Source organism: Stegostoma tigrinum, chromosome 2, assembly GCF_030684315.1.
Source record: "Stegostoma tigrinum isolate sSteTig4 chromosome 2, sSteTig4.hap1, whole genome shotgun sequence".
NCBI classification, from domain to species: domain Eukaryota; kingdom Metazoa; phylum Chordata; class Chondrichthyes; order Orectolobiformes; family Stegostomatidae; genus Stegostoma; species Stegostoma tigrinum.
This window is the reverse complement of record NC_081355.1, coordinates 75,027,465-75,041,034: the sequence shown is the minus strand read 5'-3', so window position 1 is coordinate 75,041,034 and position 13,570 is coordinate 75,027,465. Positions and strand designations below refer to the sequence as shown.

The 13,570-nt window shown below is 39.0% G+C and overlaps 1 protein-coding gene across 1 annotated transcript in view; it reads right to left on the bottom strand.

Moving 5' to 3' along the window:
• LOC125461085 (dynein axonemal heavy chain 11-like) overlaps window positions 1-13,570 on the bottom strand; it is a 466,228-nt gene that overhangs the window by 315,191 nt on the left and 137,467 nt on the right. The window contains exons 23-27 of the mRNA XM_059654665.1: window positions 11,915-12,073; window positions 7,365-7,487; window positions 5,380-5,502; window positions 3,226-3,450; window positions 890-981 (exon numbers count right to left, since the gene is read on the bottom strand). Of these exons, the coding sequence (XP_059510648.1) occupies window positions 890-981; window positions 3,226-3,450; window positions 5,380-5,502; window positions 7,365-7,487; window positions 11,915-12,073 (722 nt within the window). The remainder of the gene's footprint in view (window positions 1-889; window positions 982-3,225; window positions 3,451-5,379; window positions 5,503-7,364; window positions 7,488-11,914; window positions 12,074-13,570) is intronic.

The following is a 13,570-nucleotide window of genomic DNA, read 5'->3' as shown; positions in this document are numbered from 1 at the left end:
CTGGGCTCAGAAAACACGTTAGGTCAAATATAGTATCAGATAACGGGTACAGAAAACAATCATGATCTATACATTCCGTGAGTTATTGGGATATCCATAACATTGCCTATTACGTTGAAATAAAAACTCAGTATTATCTAAAACTAAATATGAAAAGCAGACCTGATAGTGTAGAGAAAGAAAGGAAAACTTCCATTAATGACCCCTTACTGAATCAATAAGAATCCCAACCCTTCCTAGATTCTGACAGGCTTGAAATATATTTCTCAAGCTTTCTAATTCCAATTTTGATTTCCGAAACTTTTAAGTTTTCTTTTCATCTTCAAACATCTATTAAACCTTAATAGGAATTTTGATTTTTCATGCGCGTTCTCAATACTTGAAGAAATTGCACGAATTCAGCTGCAATTGAAAACGTTCTATCTGTCCCCAAAATACCAACGTGCTTTTTGCAAAGTAGAAAATGGGATTTCCTCTGCTAAACTGTCCAAAATTATGTGAATTTACCAGCCCATTTCCTGACTTCCTGACATCAGATACTTCGATCCAACTTTATGCTCATTGTAAGACATTCACATTCAATCTTATTCTGTTTTTCCCCAGGGTTTCTAACTCTCTAAACATAGTTCCTGCTCCTTGGTGTTGCTGCCATATGGGTCTGACTCCAACACTGCATTCCCTGTTTTGCAGTTGAGCAGAATTAATCTTAGAATTCCATCTACAATACAATCTCAAGCAAAACTACATTTTGTTGAAGAAAATAATTGTTATTTCTCAACAGTGTATCTCCAAGAATCCATATTTTAAGATTAATGAGGCTAAGTTGTTACTTCTCATGTTAGCATACAAAATCAGATGCGCTAATCAAAGTACTTTTTAAAAATTTTACCTTTGTTGGAGAGCTTCAAGTTTTTCATACAGCTTTGGTTTATTTGTTGCTTCAATTACATTCTTTGTTTGCACTGTTTCAGACATTAATTCCTTTTTTAAAATAAAGAGAGATCAAGAATAATTGTCTAGATCGGTAATAGCCTGTCATAGGCTAAAGAATGAATAAGGTCCATGAGTATAGATATGGTCCCTATAATGGTAACTTATACCCGCAATGGGGTAGAATTTATGATGTGCTCTTGCCAGGTGAACATAAAGAGAGGGAGGAGAAAGACAAAACAGCAAGAGAATGTGGGTAGGAGTGTGGGTACCAGAGGACAAAGTTTGAGATCAGGTGAAAGAGAGCATGAGCAAATAGGAGAGAGAGAGAGAGAACTTGTATGAATGATGGAGAATGTGAGAGTGTGCGAGATAATGCATGAATAAGAGACAGCACACACAACAGAAAGAGAGCTCATGGAAGAAAGAGAGTGCATGGGAATGAGCTAGAAAATGAGCACACAAAAGGAAAAGCATGAGACTGCAACATGAAAAGTTCACTAGAAAAAGAGCACAAAAGAGTGAGTCAGAGAGAAAAAGAGAGAGGGAGAGAGACAGAGATAAAAGGAGATAGGTGGAGTTAAGTGGGATAAATCGCAAGAGAAAAGGTCAGAGAAAGTGACAGAGTTCATTGAGTCCGAGGGGCTGGGAATGTAAAATCTTAAAGACATATTGTTCAGTTGTCACGATCATCATTGAAGAAGGGCATCGTCTTTCTCCAGTTTCACTGCCCCACTGATGACAATACATATTTAAATATTTAACCCAGTCAGCAATATATATTTTCTATTTCAGAATACAAATCCACCAAATAAGTTTCTTCAATAAACTAATAAACTACGATTTAGTAAAAGACAACACTTATTTGATGAAGGTGTAAAGTTATACACACAGTTTAAAATATGACAGTAGGTATATATACACCATAAATGAAATAACACACACAGCAGGTGAAGGAAAATTTAGACAACTTTCATAGATATCCGATCCCACATCCATATATTACACCATGATCCCAACAACATAGAGATGTCTATTTTTAGACATCAGTTCATTTTCATCAAACACTGATGTGACTCTATGATCACAAACCAAACATTGTACATCCTTTAATTATTCAACTTCTAGACTCTCTCGAGCTCAGAGAGCTATTTTCACTAAAATCACTGTCTCACTCATATGCTTCCCTCAACCTCACATTATGTTCACCTGCCTGAGGTGCAGCTTCTCCCATGTCAAATGCAATTATCTTCAAAGGGGAGATTTTAAACAGAGTCATAAGCTTTCTTGGGAACCAGGGATTATAGTCACTCTATAACATTACTGTTTTGTAGATAACTTTAAGATTACACCACAGAATATTTATTGATCATATATCCATATTAAATCTCCAACCTGAATGAAATTAATGGCTGCCACGCTGTCCTTTTTTCCCTGGAGCTATCTATTCCAAGTGCAAACATGGTCACACACCCTGAAAACACTACTCTATTTGAACATTTTATTTTTATTTGTTCAATCAATTTGTATCTCATTTTACACACAGTTATCCAGAGATACCTGTTTTGTAGTCACAATTCCAATCTAAACCTTTCAATTTTCAAAGATCAGAATCTCATGGGAATTCTCCAACTATTAAGTCAGAAAAGCGACAGCGAAAAATAGCCTAAATCATAATTCCGGGCTCCTACAGGGAAAACGGAAACATTTCATCATTATGTAATGATATATGCTGACTATACTTGCACTGGGGATAAAAATGTGAATCACATTTTCTTCAATATTAGGACAAGCAATCAAAAGGCAGTCACACATTGCCAAAAGGTGCTGATTGGTGTCCAGGCTGAGATGCAAAGAAGCAGCAATTAAACAATAAGGGGTCTCGTGGCACAGTGCTTATGCCTTGGCTTCTGAAAATCCTCGTTCAAGTCCCAGCTGCCATATAGGTGTGTCATAATAAATCTGCACAAATTGATGATATGAAAGACATCGAAACTTCATCGCACAATGAATTCTATTGATAGGCTTACTACAAGCTTTCTATACCTTCAGTAATGCTATGCCACCTTCTAACAGCGAGCTCCAAACCAAAGGCACGAATCCAATGTCAACCAATGAGAAATATTTCAATTAGACTTATCAGAATAAATTCACTTGGGAAACTATCAGTGAGCTTGAAATCTCACACTATTAGTCTACTGGCAGGGTTTCTACATTGAGGAAAATCCAGTCTCAGAACTTTCATATCATATAACACATTACCAAAACTAAAAGAAAATGCAATAATAATTCAACCTTAAAGTCTGAATCAATTCCATCAAATCGTTTGGCATCTTCAGGAAGTTGGTTTCGAATGTCCTCAGATCCAATGAAAATACTCTCAAGATGAGACCATGTGCGTTGGACCTCCATCCAGATAAAGATGACAGAGTCTGCCACTGTCAGCTTTTTTTGCCAGGTTGAGACCTGCTGTTGAAAGTACTCCACATATTTGCTCAGTAGTATGACTTGTAATTGCACCTATAAAGACAGAAGTGACACAAAGGGGAATTCTTCTCATCAGCTAATAATACTACAAGGTAAGAGGAAAAACAGCTGTCTACCATAAATCAGCTCCTTATAGCTGATAAAATAAAAAGAAAGGCAATTGTCACACTCTATTTGGACAGGCATTATGAAAATTGATTTCACATATATAGTGCCATGATATATTCTATTGTTCATGCAGGAAATTACATCTTCTAAAGATATGATTTTCCAAACATTCCAAGAAAACTCAAAGAATTACAGAATCATGTAATAATTCAGCAAAGAAAAGGCTATTTAACCCATCAGGTCTGGGTCAGCTCCTTTCCTCTTCCCCGAAATTCCTGCCATTTTTATTTTTAAAAATATTTGCCAATGGCCAATTAAAAGCTTTCATTTAATCTGTATCCATCAGCTATCAAGCATTCCATATACCGACCATTTATTGCATAAGTACTTCCACGTAAAAAAAAACTTTTTCTTCATTTGATTTGATTTATAACTGTCACGTGTACCCAAGTACAGTGAAAAGTGTTGTCAGGCAGATCATGCTGTACAACTGCATCAGGGTAACAGAATAGAGTGCAGGGTACAGTATTATAGCTGCATGGACAGCACAGAGAGAGATCAGCACTAACATTTAAGAGATTCATTCAAAAGTCTGATAACAGCAGGGAAGATGTGTTCACCACTGATTTTGTAAATCACCTAAAATATGTGCTCTCTGGTTGTTGACCATTCCGAACAAAGTCTATTTATTTATCATAACTAAGCTGTTTGTGATGTTATAAACTTCTAACATCTCTGAGCCATCTCTGCTCTAAGACAGACACCCCAGCTCCTTCAGTTTATGTACAGAACAGCAATTTTTCATTCCTTGAATCATTCTTCTTTATCCTTTGCAAAGCTGTTACCCCATTCTTACTGTGTGGATCATAGATTGCAAACTACACTCCAACTGGGTTCAACTAGTGTTTCCTGTAGGCTTGATATGTCTTTCGTCCTCGATGTTGCTACGTATGAAGCCTAGGATTCCAAAAGATTTATTTGCTTTGACATAGTCCAAGGTTTGTACATAAAAATACAAGGCTTCTCTGCTCTTGTACCCTTTTTAAAATCTTTTATTTTCGCTTTTCTTGTCTCTCCACATTCTTTGATAAGACACATCAGAGGTAGCAGAATGAGAGATAATGGGAACTGCAGATGCTGGAGATTCCAAGATAATAAAATGTGAGGCTGGATGAACACAGCAGGCCAAGCAGCATCTCAGGAGCACAAAAGCTGACGTTTCGGGCCTAGACCCTTCATCAGAGCAGAATGGCCTGCTTTCCAGGGACACTCCAGAAACTGGAGAGGCTTGTGAAGTGGGGAAGAAGCTACCACTCTCTTTGGCTTCACATTGAAGGTAATTTAAAAAAAACCTTTGGTGGTTTCCAGTGGGTCCTTCAAGGACCAATAGTTTAGGCACCCAAGAATTGAAAATCCCGAGTCAAACATGTTCCATTCAGATTAATGATATTCCAAGAGAGGTCCTGAAACAAGTATGAGGCCCTTTATTTACACATGCAAGGTATCCAATGTATGCTTTCGTGAGCATCAGAAATACCTACATACTGCCCAATTCAATATGAAATTGGAAACTTTTCAGCTGCATTGATAGCACTTAGAAATTAGTGTTATTTTCTTAACTTACAGACTTCTATAAAATCAGCTTTGCATCATCTATTTTCTACCCTATGAAAGGTCCTTACAGCCTAACCTGTTTGTGAAACAATCTAATCAACCATTCATATTTTACATCCAATTTTGGTTTCCTTTAAATTCAGTTAAAATTTTCTAGATTCTTCTCAACACTCTATCTGGTACAAGAGTGAAAATCTTGCCTCAACTCGAAGAAAATAAGACAGTTTAAAAAAAACATACTTGGCTGTCGTCCAGAATTTCAATAAGCTCCTCATCAAACTTTAGCAGGGGGGTTCCCGTTCTATGGTGTTCCTCATATGAAAATTCCATGGTAGTCCATGTGTAGCAGATTTCTGTGAGGACCTGAAAATGAGAGATCACTGGATAATCATCTAGGGTAGGCTCATAACATCATTGAGTTTTCTGAAATCGGTTTTCAGTACAACCATTTAACTTCAATACTTTCTAATCTCATATTGTTCACTTAGGCAACCGTCCAATGAAATACATATTTCATCATTTAGACACATGCAAAAGCAAATTAACAGGGTTATGACATTTCTTATTGTCTCTACAGATGAAACTGAGTCCTGTTTCAGTATTACTAAAGTTCATGATACTAAATAACAACAATTATAATAAGGACTACAGGAATTATAATGAAGGTAGTTAAATAAAAGGAAAACTGCTGTTGCATGCATTTTGATGTTACACAATATCTGAGGCAGACACACTGACATAAAAGCTGTTACTAGATTTCTGCCTCAAATAATGTGTGAAGAACAGGTTAAGATCAACATATTGGATTTTAAATCTTTCTGGAGTGGGTAAATGGACACACATAACATTGAGGGTTCACACACATTTGAGCAGCATCTATGGAGAAAGAAACAGGTAACCTTTCCAGGCCAATGATCTTTCATCAAAACTGAGAGTATGAATAGATGTAACTTTTAAAGTCAGGCAGGAGAGGGAAAGAACAAATGGGAAGGTCTCTAGGGTGGAAGGCAGGAGTAATTCAATGACAAAATAAACTGAATAAAGGCAAAAAAGTGGAGTTACACTTTCTGATTGATTGGAACTACTCTGAAAAGTGATCACTCAGTCTGCTCACTGCAGTGTAGAGAAGACCATACTCTGAACAGTGAATACAGAACCTGAGGTAAAACATACAACTAAATTGTTACATTACCAGCAGACAGGGAAGAGGAAGAAGCCAGGTATTGTTATCACCTGCAATTGTGTGGGAAGAGTCAGGTTGTATAGAGTAACTTATGAGAGGACCACACTGCAAGGGAGGGAATGGCTTCTCTAGAAATGGCAGAGAATGGTCAATCAATATTCAACCAATATTCATCATCTGCCCACTGGCTCTCCTGTACACTAGAGAGACCAAGTGTAGATTGACTGATCACTTGCAGAACAAGTATTCAGTTGAAAAGGTGAGCCCTGCTCTCCGGTTTCCTACCATTTTTACCTTGTTGTTCTACACTTCTTACATTGCTTAAATGCAGCTCAATATAAGCTCTGGGCATAGCACATCACCATTTGATTATGCACTTGACAGGCTTCTGGGCATAACACAGACTTGAATAATCCTGAACATCATGATCTCTGCTCCCTTGCTGTTTTGAATGGCAGCTGTTTGTGGTGAGTATGCTTTGACATCTACATCTTCACTGAACATACCTTCTGCTCCTTTGCTTGTTATAGCACTCTCTCTTATTTCCCCTTATGATAAAATGCAAGGGCAGAGGGGCAGCTCTCAGTAGGCTCTCTCCATTGTGGTGCCAGGTTCCTTATTAGGCACTGAATGGCTTTCAACATGAGATTCCCTGTGCATGGTGAACGATATTAGCATCAGTGTCAGGCGACCCTTATATGGCAGTTAATGATGACTTCAGAGTCTTGGTTGGCAGCTGGGTGAGAATGCTGTCCAAGAACCTTACTGCGACAAACGTAATTCATGTGGAGGCGGGAAGGTGACAAGGTCCACACCCACAGTATTCCTGCCAGGGTAAATGCCCCCAAGCACCAAACTCACCACGTGGAGGACACAACACTCCACTTTTATCCCTGTTTTCCTTTCCATAGCTGCTGCCAGAACTGAAGTGTTTCCACCACTTTAATTTTCATGTTTCTATTATTTACAGAAACACAGTTTAGTTAAATTTTCTGTTCTACAAATCAGGACTAGAAAATCCAAAAATGGTGATGTCAAAAACCTTCTCAATTCCCAACTCCTTTACAGCTTTGTCCACAATATTTCGGACTTCATCTTCGACTCTGTGCAATTTCAGAGCTAACAGATCAGCCAGGATTGTATCATCACCCATAATAAACTTTACCTGAAAGCAGGTAAAATAAACAAATTAACCATTTATTACAAATGCACACTCTGTGAACATTATCATTTTTTTCCCTCATTTATTCAGAGGGCTTTTACTGAGACAATGTTAATGGTGCACACAGCAAATTGACCTATAACGTCTTCCCAATGTTTTCTGACTATATTACCTGAACTGTCTGATCAGAGATACCAATATTGATTTATAAAAGGCAAGTAATCTTGAACAAAGCTAGCTGTTCTTTTTGAAAAGTGAACAAATTTTACAGATTTCAAATTGCCCATGGATGCTTTTACATAGGCTTCCAAGAAATGACAGGCCAGTTTAATCTCAGTGGTGAGGTTAACTATTGGAAGTAATTCTGAGGGACAGAGTTAATCTGCAGAGGCAGATTATTATTAAAGAATAGTCAGCATAGTTGTGTGTCACTTAACTGATTGAACTTTTTGAAGAGGCAGCCAGGCACTTAGATGATGGCAACACATTTGCCATAGTCAACTTGAACTTCAGCAAGGATTTTGGTAAGGTCCTGCAAGGCAAACTGATAGCAAAGATAAGAGTCCTAAGGATCCAAGGAAATTTAGCAGATTGGATACAGAACGGCTGAGTGGCAGAAAGCAGAGGGCGATGGTGGAGGGATGTTTTTGTGACTGGAAACCTGTGCCCAATGGTGTCCTGCAGGGATTAATGTTACAACCCTTCCTGTTGCAGTATATGTAAATGACTTAGACTCAAATATAGGAAGATTGTATCATCCACAAACTTACTGAGCAAAAATTGTTGGGGTGGTAAACAGTGAGGAGGACGGTATTAGATTTCAGATGGGTTGGTCAGATGGGTTGATTAGTGGTCAATCAAGTTAAGTGTGACATGATGGACTTGAGCCAGACAAACAAAGCAAGGTAATACATGATGACTGGTAGGTCTCTGGGAACCACTGAGGATTAGAATGGCTTTGGAGTAATGTTCATCAGTCCCTTAATGCAGTGGGACAGTCAGATTAAAATAGTTAAAAAGGCATAAGGGATACTTGCATTTATTAGCCAAGGCACAGAGATGAAAAGCAGCGGGGGTGATACTAGAATGGTATACAAAAACATTGGCCACAGCTAGAACACTGTATTAGAATTTTGCGAGATACACGTTACTGAAGTGCTGTGTTTGCACTGGAGATGAGATTAGAATAGTTAAGTGGTTGTTTGTGACCAGCGCAGATTCAATGGGCTGAAGGGCCTTTTTCTGTACTATATCCTCCTTTGACTCTAAGGTTCACATAACGGAGTGCTAATAAAATTAGAGTTTGTGGAATTGGGGGCAATTTATTGATTTGGATAGGGAAGTGGTGTAGGGCATAGTGCCATCTACTCAAACTGATAGAATGTGAATAATGATGAACACCCCCTCACCCCAACGCCCCCCCCCAAACTGAGATCTAGAATAATGTTGCAGAGTCTCACTACATTTATAAATCATATTGAGATGGAATACAGGTGGACATCCCAATTTAGATGGTGCAATGAAGTGTGTAGCTGGGAAAAGAAAACTGCAAAGGGACACTGATGGATTAAGTGAGTGAGCAACACTATGGCAGACAGAGAAAAATGAGATCATTCATTATAGAATGTGGCTAATTTGGGAAAAACTCTAAGATTAATAGGCAAATACAAAATATAATTCAAAAGTCCATTGAAATGGTGGCCACCATTATTTCAATCACACTGGAATACAAGGAGTAAATTTATGTAACCATTAAATAAGGCTCAGGCTAGCCCCCATTTGGATGACAGCCTTTAGTTCTGGGCAGCACAGTCAGGATATTTTGTGTGCAGCCAGGGATCAACTTCTCATGCCTGGCTGTACTTCAAGAGGGAAGCAGTCAGCGGATCCAATCCTCAGTGACTGGAATGTGGGTTTGATGGCCAAATCATGGTAGCTGGTCTGAGAAGGATGCATCAGGCTAAAAGTGTGAGCCCAAATAAATTGATGATGGTAGCCGTTGTTGTGAGAGGGAGAAGCGAGGAGTCGGAAACTCATAGCCCGCACATCTGTGGCAGGGCAGCCCCAAGCTTCAGTGATGGGGAGCGTGGCTCAATGGTTTGCACTGCAGTCTCACATCGCCAGGGACCGAGTTCAATTCCGGCTTTGGGTGACTGTCTGTGTGGAGTTTGCACATTCTCCCTGTATCTGTGTGGGCTTCTGCTAGGTGCTCTGGTTTCCTCTCACAGTCGAAAATATGCACGTTACGTGGATTGGCCATGCAAAATTGCCCATGGTGTCTAGGGTCATGCAGACTAGGTTGGTTAGCCATAGTTAACACGGGTTTACAAGAATAGGGTGGTGGGCTTGTGGGCTTGTTGATCCTGGGTGAGATGCTTTTGAGGGTCGGTGCAGACTTGATGGGCCAAATGGCCTCCTTCCACAGTACGGTGATTCTATTGTACGAGGCTGCCTTTGAGGTAACGCTCTCAGTAGCTCGTTTCCAGAAAGTGACAGGCAAAAGCTATCCGACCAGATAACTCACATTAACAAAATTTGAGATTACAGACTTGCTTGCCAAGCCACTGTGTTTGATTACAGATGTTTCATCACCCTGCTAAGTAACATCGTCAATGCACCTCCAGTGAAGAGTTGGTGTTCTGACCTGCTTACCATTTATATGCCTTCATTTGGTGGGATGGTTGGCATCATTTCTGACTCTGTTTTTTAGTGGTTTGTATATCAGGTCCAGTTCAATGTGTTTGTTGATGGAGTTCTGGTTGGAATGCTAGGCCTCTAGAAATTCTCTGGGATGTTTCTGTTTGGCTTGTGTGATTAAGCATGTGTATTCCAGTCGAGTTCATGTCCTTCTTTGCCTGTGCATATTGAGACCAGTGAGAATTGGTTGTGTTTCTTGGTGGCTAATTGGTTTTCGTGAACCTTAATTGTCAGTTTTCTTGAAGTTTGGCCTATGTAGTATTTCTCACAGTTCTTGCATGATATTTTGTATTTCACGCTAGTTTTATTGGTTATAGGTATGGGACCCTTATGTTTGCCAGTAGGTGTTGCAGGGTGGCTGCTGGCTTGTGGGCTACCCTGATACCTAGAGGTCTAAGTGGTCTTTTGGTCATCTCTGATGTCTCTGAGGTATGGTAGGGTGACTAGCGTGTCTTTTAAAAACTCCAATTAAGTGCTCTTGTTCTTATTAAAGGAACGGATACCCAAAAAAGCACAATCCACAGTTACCTCCACAACAGGCCAAAACAAGAAGACACAACATGGCCAGGCACACTAGTTACCCTACTGTACATTAGAAACATAGCAGAGATGAACACAAGACTACTCAGACCCCTAGGTATCAGGGTGGCCCACAAACCAGTAACCATCCTGTGATAGCTATTGATGAACATAAAAGAACCCATACCCACAACCAATAAAACTGTCGTAATATATAAAATGCCACGCACAGACAGTGAGAAACATTACATAGGCGAAACTGAAAGAAAACTGAAAATAAGGATACACAAACACCAATTAGCCTCCAAGAGACATAACTAATTCTCACTGGTCTCAATACACACGGGCAAAGAAGAAATCAAATTCGACTGGGACAACACATCCATAATAGCCAAAGCCAAACAGAAACATACAGAGAATTTCTGGAGACCTGGCATTAAAACGGGAACTCCATCAACAAACATATTGAATTAGACCCTGTGCACAAACCACTGATAAACAGAACTGGAAGTAATACCAACCACCCCAGCAAACTAAAGTGTATGAATAACAAGCGGGACAGAACACTGACACTTAACTGGAAGCGTACTGGCTATGTCACCTAGCAAGGTGACAAAACGTCTGCAAACACACTGGCTCAGCAAGCAAGTCTACAGCCTCATCCACAACCTGAGCTACAAACCTTCTCAAAAACTTTAAATTAGCCAAGTTTCCCAAGATTTGGGAAGGCATATAAGCAGTGCCAGATCTGTTAGACAAGTATACTTATAGCACTGTTCATAAACCAGCATATTTTCCCCAGGCCTTACAAGGGAACTTCTTCAGACCGCCCAGTAGTGACCAACCATTTTCGTGTTTCCTCTTCTGACCTCTGTGATCTGTTAATCAGGCTATCTAGCTGTTGAGAAATATACCAGTAGAAAGGAATTAAAGCAGTGCATTTGTTAACTTTGTTAGGACATTCAGCCAACTCTTGCTTCTAGTTTTCCTGTCTGGAAATCCTTTTCCACATTGCTGAGTGTTAGGTTCTATGTTCCTGAAACATTTATTCACCATCCTCAGCCTTTCTAAAATTTGAAGTATCTTTTAGATTTAGTCCTTTGTACAATGAATCTGGCTATACAGAACACAATATTAATTAGTAGAAAATTGTTTCCCAGCTAAATTAGTGAAGAACAATCTCTAAGTATTATAGTAACTCATTGTGGACTGACCCCTGTTGAATTCATCAGTTGGTACCAGTGTCTGTCTCTTATAGCTGGGTTTTGTAATTCCGTCACTGCTCGTAGTGATGTGAGCAGGTTCTTTACAGTGGAGTCCAAACTGACATATACATCCCAAGCACGCACTTCTTTGTCAAGCATTCTGATGTCCTAACAAAATATAAAGCAATATGAAATGAGAATTTTGAAATGCAACACAAAGTAAGAATTTTGACTTAAAACAACAGATGATTTGTATCATGTACCATTGGCCAAACAAAAATGAAAGACTTCACTGGTATTTCAAAGCAGCAGAAATGAATACAGTACGTACGGAATAAATGCATTTGTGTAAAAGCAACAATAAAACTGCAGGCCTGATAAGATGTAAATTTCCGAGAGAAATTGATTTATCCCTAAAAGTACCTACATAATTCATTGATCCTGTATACGTCAGTGACAGAGATATAACTTTATGTTGCTAAATTATAATCTTTGATCGCGATTAGCAATGGAGGATACATGAGCTGTATTCACGCTGATGCCAGTATAATTTCTGTAATTTCTGTCTTATCCAAAAATATTGTTACTACGCTGTGATATAGTTTAGCCATGTTTCTCCCTCTGTTAAGGAATTTTATTCTTGTCTTTAGAAAATCAGGGTCTTAGATCCACAAAGCACAGCATATTACATGCACTGAATAAATTTTTGGTCTATTACAAGTGAGCAAATCTTTATCAAGTACATCCATCATCAAATATCAAACAGCACATTTTGCACCTTCATGTCCTAACAGACCCGCATAAAACAAGGTAATGTTTTCTACCACTCTGAAATTTACAGCTGTTTTGGCAGGTTCTGATTGTAAATACCAGAATGGCCACAAACATACCCAGGACCCAGATATGTTTTTGGCCAGGAATTGGTTTACTGTTGAGCAGTGCAGATGCTGTACTCCAAAGTGACAAATGCAATCCTTTGTAGTAACATTGTGAACAGGGAGTTTTTGTCATGTCTGCATATGCAAATTATAAATGTTATTGAAGGAATGTTACATTAATTTAGAATGTTACTACATACAGCAACTTAGAAAAATTGTATACAGCAGAACTCTTCCCATTGCAGCAGTGGGCGGTTTTTACTTTCCACCCTGCCCACACTTTTAACTTCTGAACAACACTGTTGATTTAACATACTAATTTACAGCAATGCTGTAATTATTGTGGCGAAAGAAAACTTGTCTGAATTGGATGAGGAAGAGTGGAGAAAGAAGTTCAAATGACCCTCTTTGAAGTTGCTTGACCTCCCAGAATGATGTAAAATGTAACTGAAATTATAAAAGAACAGTTGGAAAACAGGCAAACACCTTATGAACACAAGAACTCCAAACTCCCACAGCAGCTCACCTGGTCCCCTGCCACTATTTAAAATAAGGAGGTAGACAAAAGATGGGGAATAATAGGCCAATAAGCTTTACTTCTGTAAGGAAAAAGTAGCAAGACATCTAGGCAGAATTGTCTCATTGGGCATACACAGCATTGGTCCATGAACGGCAGGTCATGTTTAACTAATTTACTAGAATTCCATGAAGACATCACAAGCATGATGGACAATGGGGGCCCAGTAGATGTGGTGTATCTAGATTTCCAAAAGGCATTTGACAAGGT